Source organism: Lepidochelys kempii, chromosome 25, assembly GCF_965140285.1.
Source record: "Lepidochelys kempii isolate rLepKem1 chromosome 25, rLepKem1.hap1, whole genome shotgun sequence".
Classification (NCBI taxonomy): Eukaryota; Metazoa; Chordata; order Testudines; family Cheloniidae; genus Lepidochelys; species Lepidochelys kempii.
In genome coordinates this window covers 14,215,585-14,228,466 of record NC_136404.1, presented here as the reverse complement: position 1 = coordinate 14,228,466, position 12,882 = coordinate 14,215,585, and the positions used below count along the sequence as shown (strand labels likewise).

The following is a 12,882-nucleotide window of genomic DNA, read 5'->3' as shown; positions in this document are numbered from 1 at the left end:
TTCTGTACAAGAGCATGGGCGTGAAACCCCCCCATCACCCGCAACCCCCTTGTGTGGCCATATTAATGGAGACGGGGCTGGCAGACTCCCCTGTTCTTGGCAGCAGGGGGCTGGGGGGGAAGAGGAAAAAGTGGGTAGAATCAGAAGCCTGATACAACCTGTGAGTAAGGATCCAAAATCTGAACAGCTTGGTCCAGATCCTCTGCTCTTCTTTCAATCTTCCGTTCTCTTGGGGGGGATGTTATTGTGATCTGCCCCGTCTTCCTCCTTCTGCTGTCTCTTTCAGTCCCTCTTTAGTCAGTCTCTTGTGGCTCTCTCTGCCCACTCTCTTTAGTTCTCCAGCCCCCTCTCTCATCCTTCCATCACTCATGCACCTGCCCCCTTGGATCACTGACAATCACCCTCCATCTAGCCACACATCTGCCCCTTGGGGCCACATGCACACTCCCCAAAACTCCTGGATTCTAGGGAGCCGGGGAGATGCCCGTTCGGTCCCCTCCCCACCCCACCCCACCCCAGCCTAAGCTGAAAGTGGGACCAGGGTCACGGGGCTGGGCTTTGTGCCTTATCTCTCCTGCTTCTGGACAGACGGTGCTGCCTTAGCCCCTTGCAAGCTGCAGTTGAACATGGAAACTCAGGGCAGTTGGGCCCTAATGAGCAGCTTTATTCACAGGCACACGGGCATTAAAGGCACCAGTCTGATGGAGCCCTGTGGAGCGCTCGCTCTCGCTCTTGCCACTTACTGGCTCCCCAGGCAGCCCTAGGAGGTCTCTAATCGCCACCCATGGCGGAGAAGTGTTACCCCCTGCCGGGGGAAGGCAGGAGCCGGGGAGCGAAGCAAGCTTGCACGGAGGGAGAGCTGTAGGGGGATCACAGTGACTGAGAGGCCTCTGGCCAGCCCAACTGGCTGGTTCATTCCGGCAGAGCCGAGACTGAGCGTGGAACAGTCATCGCTCTGAAGCCCCCTGCGCGTTCTGACTGGAGCCAGCAGGCTCAACGACTGAGCCCACGGGGCTTCCCAGCACCAGCTGCTCTCTGTCTGGTTTTCTCATCTTGCACTTTTTCATTTGGGGTTTGCAAGTGCATTAGATCGGCCTCCATCTGCCTTTGCTGGACAGGGTGGAGGAGCAGGGGTGATCATGTGGAGGGGGGAAGGGACACAGTGCTTTGTTCCACTTGCCAGGTGCACCATGCACACACATGAAACCAGCTGGCTGCATGCCCCTGGGGGACCAACCCAGCGCCTCAGGTGTGTCCGCAGAGCGCCAGGCCAGAGGAGTGACTTTAAGCCCCCCCAGGGGAGAGAGAACTGTCCCAGAGGCCCTGCTTGGTCACACTGCATCATGCAAAGTGGGAGACAGGGAGCGTCTGTTTGTGCAGCCCCTAGCACCCTGGGGCCCTGGTCCATGACACAGCCTGCCGGCTACTACCACAAGAGAGCTAACAATAATTAAAAGAGGGCTGCCCAGCTGTCAAGAAGCTGAATGCATCCCCAGGTCTCAGGTTGTTTCTTGTTCCCGGGAGTGGGCAGCGTGAAAAGGGAATGGGAACAGGTCAAGGAGCTGGGTAAGTCAGGGTGGTCGCTAGGGGCGGTAATTCTCTGCACCCCCACCATGCCTCCCCAGCTCATGGGAGCCAGGAGGACATGAAACTGCCAATGCCCATGAGAATGGGGTTTGGCACAGATTTCCTCCCCAGCAACAGCAGTGAACGTAGTTGTGTTTGGGAATTTTCTGGTTTGAATGAAGCAGCTGGCAGCGTGTTCTGCAGGTCCCTGAAGTTTCATGTTGAAACCACAGATCCCACCCTGGCACCGGATGGTGGGTGGGTGTTTGCTCAAACCTCAGCATCCCTGATTCACTCCAAAACTCACTCCCCAGCTTGCTTGAACCTCAGCACTCACTTGTGCCGACCTCAAGCCCCCACATGGCTGGCTCCAGACTTGGTCTGGCTGTGACTTAAAACTTGATCTGGGTTCATTGAACTTCAGGCAAACTTGGTCCAAGTTATGGGGTGTAACAAAATCCCAAGCCAGGCAGGAACTCATGCCAATTAGATTATGGCAGGTCACTTTCCCTAAAGAGAGAGAGCCTGGGGAATTCTGCAAATTTACTTGAGATAGTGAAGTTTTGTTGGATACTGAGATATTGGGGTTTATTTGGGTCTACACAAATAACAAGTTGCTGGGGTTTATTTGCATGGATGCAAATACCAAGATACTAGAGTTATTTGTATGTAACCCAGTAGAAAAAACAGTGGGGTGGATCTGGGTCTATGTATTTGGGGAATGAAGAGTGAGATTGTGGGGTAAGTTTGGGTTATGGGGGAAGCTCAATATGCAAGAGTTGCTTTGGGTTCCTCTCAATAATGAGATTTTTGTGGGGTGGGGCCTTGGACTTTCCCAAAGGCAGAGGGTTTTTCTTGGCGGGGGTGGGGGGGGGGATATTTGGGCAGCCCCAGCCCCAAATACTAGGGTAATTTGTAAAACCCTGCTGCAGAGGGAGTTAACAGAAATGCCCTAAGGAGAGGTTTCCTTACAAGAGGGGAAGGGCAGGCAAGAAAAATATGGAACGCTTCACGAATTTGCGTGTCATCCTTGCGCAGGGGCCATGCTAATCTTCTCTGTATCGTTCCAATTTTAGTATATGTGCTGCCGAAGCGAGCACAAATTCAAGGTGGACCAGCTCAGTATTTATATCTCTACAAATTTATTTTATTTTCACTGAGGGTGATCTTAGTATGTTGTCAACTATATGTACCTAATTAATATTCTTGTTTACTTAATACATATCATTATTTTATTTCATAATAACCTTTTATTTTCATTAAATCCACTTAAATTTGGCCCTCATCTCAGCTTCTCAGCCGTCTGGCATTATGGGTAGGAATGTATGCAAATTAACAGAGCAGCGCCCTCGGCTGAAGGAGGCCCTCACACTGGGGCTGCCCTGCGGGATGCCTGAGCGAATTGTCCACAAACGGCTCCGAGACCGCCTCCCGCTCTGACAGAGACGGGCCAGCGGGGCGAGTCGCCTCCTCCCTTTCTTCGGGCTCCGGAGCCGAGCCCTGGCCCTTGGCCGCTCCCTGGGAGCGGAGGTTTGTTCCGGCCCGTTCAGAGGCAGCCCGGGCAGGGGGCCTTTCTGGGCAGGGAGGAGGCGGCGCGCAGGGAGGGGGGGAGGTAGGTGAGTCTCTCCTGCGGGGGAGGGCAGTTACCGCCTCTCTCTAGGGTGGGGGTGGGGTAATTACCCCCCTTCCTGTGTGGGGGGAGGGGTAGTTATTGTCCCTGCCTCTGTGGGGGAAGGGGGTCCCCCCCCATCTTGGAGGAGGTGGGTGGACTCTTCCCCATCCCCATGAATGACTGTGGGGGGGAGGGGATTTCCCAACCCCCTGTATCTTGGTGGCATTGGGGGTGGCCTGGGTGGAAGACCCTGGCTTACCCCACTGTTAGGAGTGAAGGGATCCCAGCGTGGTGCTGTTGATAGGGGCTCCTGGGTGGAGGAGAAATACTGGCAGCCAGCCCCAGTGTAGCCCCTGACAGTGACACCTCTGGGGGACCCCTCTGGGACTCGGGTGACCATCACGGCGCCAAGGTCGCTGATCGCGTACAGAAAAAATACTCTTTTCTGACAGCATCTAAGACTCACCAGCGTTGATCCAAGGCTAGTAACAAGAGGGTAATGTTTCCACTCGAGAGGTAGCACTTGTATACAGGTGGCATATGCGGCTAATGGGGCCGTATTCCCAGGTTAAGAACAGGGACTGTTATACAGAAGCTCAGAGGGAGTTAATTATATCATCCAGTGTGCTTACTGGACCTACATGTCAAGAAAGCTTAAGCCATTTAGGAAGAGACCATCCAGCCCACCATGTTGGCTCTTGTTTTATCTTTTAATCTCACTGTACTTTTCCTTTAAACAGAAGAACTGTTACGTCAGTGGGCTATGGAGATAAGTTGCCCACAACTAAGATGAGCAATATGGCATTTGGATTGGAGAGTTGATATTCTTTTACCTGGGAAGGAGTGGTACAGTGGATAAACTGTATGATCACAGGTTTCAGAGTAGCAGCCATGTTAGTCTGTATTCGCAAAAAGAAGAGGAGTACTTGTGGCTCCTCTTCTTTTTGTATGATTACATTCTCTCCACCTTAGCAGAAAACTTAACCTTTAAATCAGGTGACTGTGGCTGTAAAGATTATGAGCTCCATGGGCTTTTCTTTGCTCTCAGGCTCCCAAGTATGGAGTACCCTCTACTAAGAGAAACTCAAATTAATGGTGTTGAGGATCTGTAATGGTGTTCAGGATTACTGTGTCTGGCTTAGATTTAGGGACAAAGGAATGAGCTGTAAAGGTTGGAGGATCTTAGGTGGGAGATCTCAGTAGGAATGAGGACATGGGAGAAAAGAAAGAGTGGTGAGGAAAGGAATTAATGCAAATGGGAGCAGAGGGTACAGCTGTGTCACAGGAGTTAATAGGATTCTTTAAAAGGTGTAAGGTTTAAAACTAGCCATGATGGGAATTCTCCACTCTGGCTGCTCTGACTGATAATGTAAGTCAGTGCATCCTTATTTTCAGTGGGGATTGCACAAAGCAACACATTTCCTTGGGAAAGTGAAAATGGCTGCTGTTTTACAAAGGGGATCTTTGACAATGTACTTGTGGTCCTTTGCGTGTGTGACTGTACAATAGATTCTAGTCCTATTTATTCTTCTCTTTCCTAGGCACAGCAGTCTATGAATAGGCTTGCAACAGGCAAGTGGTGCCTTGGAGGTCTTCCAGGGCATAATGGATTTGGCGTATGTCTGTGAGTGGGAGAAAAGACCTAAAAGCAACCACTGTCCTTCCATCCCACTAGTATGTGCTTGGTCCTGCAGGAACCTGATTGCTTTCACAACAGACCTCAAAAATGAGGAGGAAAAAGGTACAGTTTGTCCCATTCCTGTGGTTTGTGATTCTTATCTGCTCCCCCTCTCAACACCTATTCATGACCCCCAGCTGGAAAAACCCCTGCTCCAGACTAGTCTTGCTGTGGAAAAACGCTCTAATTAGATCTTCACTTCTTCAGAGCAGAGACTTTATTTTTTGGTCTTGTAAAGCAACATATGTTTATGGTCCTATAAAAATAATTAAAGCTCACTAATGTCCTACAGTAAAAAATTGAATTTTTAAAAAATTAAATTAAATTCCACTGCAAATTTTTGAAAGGACTTGGTGTCTCTCCCTGCCTAGATCTTACCCACATGATCCATATCCTGGACACTGAGCATCCATGGGATGTTTATTCCATTAACTCTGGGCACATTGAAATCATCACCTGTTTGGAATGGGATCAGTCAGGTAAGCTTTGCTCTTATAGTTGGTTGGGGTGGTGTTGTGTTTTTTTTTTTGGCTTCATAAAATTGCTCACAGTGTGATGGGGCATATAGTGGGAGTTTATGGAGGTCTTTCTCTTTTGGGTTTCTGCTATCAGAAATCTTTGTATAGTGCCAATCATGTAATATCTGCAGTGTTCAGTTCAGTCAGATCTGCATTGTGAGGTCCATAGTGGATTTCATAGAGGACTGTGCTTCCCGTCCTTCTTGAGTTAGTTATTAGCAATAGACTGGTCTCCTGGGGTAGTTAGGTGCCAGGAGTCACCTCTTGAACTCCAACCTGTAAGAGCTGCAAGGTGCTGAAGGAGGCACTTTTAAAATCCAGCAACAGGTGAGAGCCCTGAATCTGCTGAATCATTGAGGAAATAATCCAACCCAGGTATGATTTCACAGTATCACCAGTACACAGTGGGAACCGGTGCTTAAGATTAAATTGCTGCTTGAATTATGAATTTTCGTCTTATGTTGGTGTGAGTGTAATGTTACTAAACCCTTTTGTCTTGCATGGGGGGGGCCTCTCCCTCCTATGCATTGCTTTGAAGATGCCTGTGGCTGGGTTCCTGGTAATCTCTGTGAGACGTGTTCTGACGTTTCTATTCTTCTTTTGATTGTATTGTATTAGGTTCCAGGCTCCTGTCAGCAGATGCAGATGGACACATCAAGTGCTGGAGTATGACAGATCACCTGGCCAACAGCTGGGAGAACACTGTGGGCAGCATGGTGGAGGGAGATCCAATTGTGGCTCTTTCCTGGTTGCACAATGGGGTGAAGCTAGCACTGCACGTGGAAAAGGTTTGTTCTAGCACTTGCACAGGGAACCTGCAAGGAAGGAACCAGAGAGGAAGGATTATCCAGTGGTTAGGGCAGTAGTCTAAGACTAGGGAGATGTGGGTTCAAATCCCTGCTCCGCCATAGACTTCCTGTATGACCTTGGGCAAGTCACTTAGCCTCTCTGCCGTCTGTACAATGGGGAGAATAGCACTGACCTATCTCACAGGGTGTTGTGAGGATAAATGCCTTCAGAATTGTAAGATGTGCTTTGAAATGGGGACCATATTTATACCATATAGCCTGCTTGATCTGGAATATCTCCCTGATTCCAGAGAAGATCCAGGGGCTTTGGCAAACTTTCCATTCCACAGGACGTCTCATAATACACAAGCCTCACGATACGCTGATGAGAAAAATATTTGTCCCATTTTACAGCTGAAATGCCTTGCGGCTCTTTGCAGCACATGCTTTAAAACACTGTGTGATTTAAGTATTAACCAGTCAGGATGCTTCTACTATGTTGTTAAATAATTTAATTGATAAAATAATACTATTTGCTCAGCCATTTTGCTGTGACAATAATTTATAGATAGATAGATAGATATAGTAAATGAAACAGTGAATTAACACTACTGTGGCTCTTTTGGGTAATGTTGATCGCCGATTTTGCTCCTGTACTACTGAGATCTGAGTATCACTGCTCTAGGCCATGTTGAAGTGATATTAAAAGGAGACTCAGGTAATGGCAGAGTCGTTCAGCCCTAGGATCTAACCGCTCTGTGTATGTTAATCTCCATTCACAGTCCGGAGCATCGAATTTTGGCGAGAAGTTTTCCCGGGTCAAGTTCTCTCCCTCCCTGACTCTGTTTGGTGGGAAGCCTATGGAAGGCTGGATCGCTGTGACCATTAGCGGCCTGGTGACAGTCTCTCTCCTCAAGCCCAACGGGCAAGTGCTAACATCCACGGAGAGCCTGTGCCGTCTGCGGTGCCGTGTCGCCCTGGCGGACATTGCCTTCACGGGTGGGGGAAACATCGTGGTAGCCACCTCAGATGGCAGCAGCACCTCTCCCGTCCAGTTCTACAAGGTCTGCGTCAGCGTAGTGAATGAGAAATGCAAAATTGACACAGAGATTCTGCCCTCCCTTTTCATGCGGTGCACCACAGACCCAGCCCGCAAGGACAAGTATCCGGCAATCACTCACTTGAAATTCCTCGCCAGGGACATGTCAGAGCAGGTGAGCGCCCTCCTCCTATGTTACACTAGTATTCCAAGAGTTAAATGCTTAGGAAAGGGAAGGACCCACTTGATCTATAAACTCCCTACAGCTTTGCTCTTGCACTAACCAGCAGCCCATCTGCTGTTCCAAACTTGGGCTCCCCACCAGCTCTACTAATGCACACATTTTTTGTTTCTCACTTTTTCACCCTGTACTCTGTATTTTCCTATTCTGAATTTCATGCAGACAATTACAGTAGCAAATCTTCCCCCTTCCTTTTGGTCTAGAGGGTGGGCACAAAAGACATGGCTTTGTAGCTGTGCCTGGTTTGAAAATTCCTTTCTGCTTTGAAGGTGCTGCTCTGTGCCTCCAACCAGAACAGCAGCATCGTGGAGTGCTGGTCTCTCCGGAAAGAGGGCTTGCCAGTCAATAACATCTTCCAGCAGATCTCTCCCGTGGGTGAGTTTCAGCAGCTGATGCTCCTCAAAAACAGGAGCATAGCCAAAGAAATATCAAAACCTAGTGTAAACTCTTGACTCAATTATGACTCGAAATCCCATCCTTATTCTTCTGGGCGTTCGGTAATCACCACGAGAAGAGCACTCCATCATGATGGATTTAGAAAAAAAAAACCACAACTTTTTTGTAAAACTAATGAGTCTACAAAAATGCATCCATCTGAGTGAATAAACTCATAATCAATGTTTAATTCCAAGCACGCTGTTGGGGTGGGGGAGAATTCAAGACTGGGATGTCTGTGGCACTTTCTCTGACTTTTTTATGTGAAATTCTGTCGTTTATTTTGTTCGTTTTTTCTGTAAAGTTGGAGACAAGCAGCCGATGATACTGAAATGGCGGATTCTCTCCGCCACCAATGATTTGGATCGCGTTTCAGCTGTGGCTTTGCCGAAACTGCCAATCTCCCTAACCAATACTGATCTGAAAGTGGCCAATGACACCAAATTCTTCCCTGGACTGGGTAAGGAGGCTTCTTTTCTGAACATCTAGCTGCAGATGGAAGTTTTGCTGCCTCTGTTCATCTCACTTATGAACAGAGAGAGCCCCAGCTACTTTGGAGTGTGGTTTGTGTGTTTCTTGATAGAAGATGCCCTGCAGGAATCAAGAAGTCCTTTAAAACTGGACTAAGTTTGTTCCCAGTGGGGATGGGTACATCCACCTAGCGATGGGGAAGAGCTTACACAGGAGGAACTGTTGTAGCTGTCATATGTGCTGGGATGCCTGAGGCCTTCTGTCACTGTATCCCAACTTGAAAGGACTTTCTGCATGTCTACTAGTGAGGACCGAAGAAACCTAGAAAGGTCAGGGCTTCTGTTCTCGGCTGTCCAGGCAGTGCAATTAATGAGGCTGGCGTTGAGGAGGGATACTGGATAGCGGTTAGAGTGGAGGACGAGAGTCAGGATTTCTGGGTTCTTCTCTTGGTTCTGCTACTGTCTTGCTGGGTGAACTTGGGCAAATCACTTAGGGTGTTCAGATACCACAGTGATAGGTGATTACAAGGACCTGATTAGAATAATGTTTGCTTTTCCAAGGTGCTGAGCGCCCATAACTCCCCTATGGAGACAGTGGGAGTAGTAGGTGCTCTGCAAATCAGACCTTTAACCCCCTCCCTGCCTCAGTTTACCCAGCATGTCGTATGTGTGCCAGTCTCTTGGGATACATCTACACTGCAGCTGGGTGTGTAATTTCTAGTTCGGGTAGACATACGCGCACTAACTTTGATTGAGGTAGTTTGCTAAAAAGAGCAGTGCAAGTGAGAGGGGCTAGCTACCCCAAGCACGATCCCATCTGAGACCCTAGGTACGTACTCAGGTGGTTAGCCTGCCCTGCTGCCGCAGCTTCACTGCTATTGTGTGTGTACGTCCATCCGCGCTGGAAATCACACCTCCGCTCCAGTGTAGATGTACTCTTAGACTGTAGGCTTTGGGAGGCAGGGCCCATCTTTGCTTTTTGCCTGGTATGGGGCTGGGCGCATCAGTGTTTAACACACAACAGAATGGATGTACTGTGTACCTACCTCCCAGTGGGTGAGACTGACTCTTAATGTTTGCAAGGTGCTTCGGGATCCTCCAGTAGCAGACCCTATAGAAGAGACAAGTATTCTCATTACTGTAAAAATGCAGGGCAGGATGAGGAAGAAAGGCTTGTGGTAGGCTGGAGACCACTGGGCTGTCTTCAGAGCTGCTGTCTGACTTTGTGACAACTGTCTGTGTCTCATTGGGGTGGGATGGGTTACACTCACAGGAATCACTTGCTAAACCCCAGATATTTCTTGTCCTCAGGTCTTGCTTTGGCCTTCCATGATGGTAGCGTCCACATAGTTCATCGCCTGTCCTTGCAGACCATGGCAGTGTTCTATGGTTCTTCCTCTCAGCGCCCAGTGGATGAGCAGGCGATCAAAAGGCAGCGGGCCGCCGGTCCTTTGGTTCATTTCAAAGCCATGCAGCTCTCCTGGACTTCACTGGCCCTGGTTGGGATTGATAACCATGGCAAGGTACTTTGCCTTGTTATGCTAGATGTGGGAAAAGACCTATTTGCTCTTCTAGGCCAGGACAAACTCTGTTCAGTTAGCCAGGGCTCTGCTCTGCTTGCTCTTAACTGGCTCAAGCAGTGAGTCTTCCAGGAGTTACAAGTCCATTTGATCTTGCCAGTAGGCAGCCTCATCCAAGATAGTGCCTGTGTTTTCCCTTTGTTTAACAGAACTGTCTCTCCAGCTCAGTAGTAACTAAAAATTGCTATGGTCAGACATAGAGTCCGTTAACTTGTGTCGAATGAGTTTAATAGGTCTCAGTCCAATTTGCACACCTCTCTCCAGAACTGGCCTCTTGTTGCGAGTTTTATCAAAGACGTTAAGGTCTGAGACTGCCATGGGGACTGAACTGCCCATATCCTGGGAGATTGTCTCCACAGATCATAGCGGAGGTTCATTTGCAGGGTGTAGTGTAGACAAAACTTACTGGAACATGGCTGACACTGTTCTCTGTTGGAGGTTTTGTAGATCTCCTGCCACTTTGATTCCAGGTGTTGTTAGTCCTTTAGAGTGGATGGATCCTCTTGATGTGTGTTCCTTTTCCTTTCTTTCTTCAGCTGAGCATGCTCCGGATCTCTCCCTCCATGGGCCATGTGCTGGACATGAACATGTCTCTCCGCCACTTGCTGTTCCTGCTGGAATACTGCATGGTGACGGGATACGACTGGTGGGATATCCTGCTCCATGTTCAGCCCAACATGGTGCAGAACCTGGTGGAGAAGCTGCATGAGGAGTACATGCGCCAGAATGCAGCCCTGCAGCAGGTGAGGAAACAGCAGAGGAACGCTTGGCACAGTGCCGAGTGTGGACTGGTAGGAGGGGAGTCAAGGAACAGGAGTAGATAAGGGGATGTTAATTTCCAGACTTCACTGGTTTCCAGTGAACTTCCACGGGTTACTTTGACTACTAGGCTACACTGCCTCTCCAAATCTGGTACTTATGTACTGTTGGGGGCTTGGAGTGATTGGGAAGGGCATATGACTCCACCCAGGGTGATTACTATGTAGAGAATTCTTATGCATGAACTTAGCATACTGTCTAGTGTCCAATGAGTTACCCCAGTGATAGAGCATTGCTGGTTTAGGCGTAGCATTTTAAGCGTAAGGTTGATACCACTGTCTTTGCTACTCTGCCTTCAGAGTATTATATTTCAGCAGCTCCTGCCCAGTAGCAGCTCTTGGAGAAACTCTTGGTAGGCTAGTAAAGCCTATTGTTGATGTAAATGGGTACTGTGGCCAGTTGTAGCACACACGGAGAACAGCATTCATTCCTCAGGGTGATGGTTGCTGGGGAGTAGCGGTTTTAAGTAGGCTCATTCTAAATCTGATCTTGTTTCTGTGCCTATCCTTGTGTGTCCCCGTCAAACAGGTTCTCTCCACACGCATTGTTGCCATGAAGGCCTCTCTCTGCAAGCTTTCCTCCAACACTGTTGCACGTGTGTGTGACTATCATGCCAAGCTATTTCTGATCGCCATCAGCTGCACCTTGAAATCGCTGCTCCGCCCGCACTTCCTGAACACTCCAGACAAGAGTCCCGGTGACCGGCTCACCGAGATCTGCTCCAAGATTACGGACATAGGTAGCCGTTTGCATCCCTTGATGCAGCACGGCTGTTTGCCTGGCTGATCAGCTCCCTCCCTTTCTGAATCAGTCCTTTGTTGGGGGTACTTAGATTAGGGTGGACACTCCATGGGGGGAGTGAGTTCCACCCCTTCATGGCTACCAGTCCCAGCAAAAGTTCACTCGCTTGTGAACCTGAGGTGTGTTGGTGGAACCCCAAAAGATGATGGTGTCAAAGACCAGATGCCCACCAATGAAACAGGATAATGTGGACAACTCCATGTAGGCTGTTACAGGCACTGGGCATGAAGGATCCTCAGGGGTGTGTATCTGTTTATACTGCGATAGCAGATAGAGGCTCCAACCAGAGTCAGGCTTGCAGGGCAGAGACTTGCGTCTGAAGAGCTTATGGTCTATTAGACAAGACAGACAAAGGGTGGGAGGAGAAACGGAGGCATAGTGGGGGAAGGGACACGCAGCAGGGCAGTTGGCAGAGATGGGACCAGCACCCAGTCTCCTGTAGCCTTACCCATTGGGCTACACTGCCTTCTATAGGCTGCACTGTTGGGGTAGGTATAAAGTTGCATGCATTTGTAGTCGGTAGCCGGGTTTAAAAGCGAGGAGAGCAGTCTGTTCACAATGCTGGAAACTCCCAGAGCCTCTTTTCTCCCTGTGCTAGGAGCTGTCTTGCTTCCTTTTCAGACATTGACAAAGTGATGATTAACCTGAAGACGGAGGAGTTTGTCCTGGAGATGACTACCCTGCAGTCCCTGCAGCAGCTCATCCAGTGGGTGGGAGACTTTGTGCTCTATCTGCTTGCCAGCCTCCCTAATCAGGTGAGAACTTGTCCTCCATCTTTGGCAGTGTGGTGTGTGGAGGGTAGTGAAAGCCTTCTTTCATTCAATGGCCATGTGCTGTTGGGTTAATCAGTGTGCCCAGTGTCTGCTGTTGTCCTAGAAATGGATTGCGCTGAAGCCAGTGTTAATGTCAAGTGCGTCTTTTTCAGTGTAACTTTTCATCTTGCAGTGTGCTAAAGGAACTTGAGTGTGCAGATCTACACAGAGGAAATAATAACCCTTCTCTAGGGCCTTTCATCTAAGTCTCTGAGTGCTTTCCAAATGTTAATTAAGACTGTCAATAGCATTATTTTCTTCTTACTGAGGGAAAATTATTTACTCAAGATCACTCAGCAAATTAGTGGCAGAGCTAGGAATAGAAACCACAAGTCCTGGTTTTGATCATGCTCATGCCAGCGTAAATCCAGAGTAACTCTGAATGGAGAAGCCACCTGTGTAAGTGAAATCAGAGATGGACGCCAGAACTCCTGATCTTCTGCTCTGTGGGTGCCTACAGCGAGCACAAACGCACATGGCGCTAAACTAACCTCTTGCTATGCTGCAAAATTTAGCAGATGAT

General features: G+C 48.9%; 1 protein-coding gene and 1 non-coding gene across 3 annotated transcripts in view; one reads left to right on the top strand and one right to left on the bottom strand.

Moving 5' to 3' along the window:
* Positions 1 to 2,559: 2,559 nt before the first annotated feature.
* Positions 2,560 to 2,666, bottom strand: LOC140903429 (U6 spliceosomal RNA). Its single transcript, XR_012156246.1, has one exon. It is a non-coding gene; the product is annotated as a U6 spliceosomal RNA (small nuclear RNA).
* A 669-nt stretch (positions 2,667 to 3,335) lies between these two features.
* Positions 3,336 to 12,882, top strand: part of MED16 (mediator complex subunit 16) — a 30,563-nt gene continuing 21,016 nt past the window's right edge. The window contains exons 1-11 of one of the 2 annotated variants that reach the window (XR_012156150.2): positions 3,336 to 3,659; positions 4,720 to 4,919; positions 5,228 to 5,335; positions 5,993 to 6,162; positions 6,945 to 7,376; positions 7,712 to 7,817; positions 8,182 to 8,337; positions 9,659 to 9,870; positions 10,464 to 10,670; positions 11,275 to 11,485; positions 12,169 to 12,302. Coding sequence is in view for 1 of the 2 variants with exons in the window: in XM_073323698.2 (XP_073179799.1) it covers positions 4,784 to 4,919; positions 5,228 to 5,335; positions 5,993 to 6,162; positions 6,945 to 7,376; positions 7,712 to 7,817; positions 8,182 to 8,337; positions 9,659 to 9,870; positions 10,464 to 10,670; positions 11,275 to 11,485; positions 12,169 to 12,302 (1,872 nt within the window). In the remaining variant the exon portion in view is untranslated. The remainder of the gene's footprint in view (positions 3,660 to 4,719; positions 4,920 to 5,227; positions 5,336 to 5,992; positions 6,163 to 6,944; positions 7,377 to 7,711; positions 7,818 to 8,181; positions 8,338 to 9,658; positions 9,871 to 10,463; positions 10,671 to 11,274; positions 11,486 to 12,168; positions 12,303 to 12,882) is intronic. The other variant, XM_073323698.2, reaches the window with a different exon arrangement.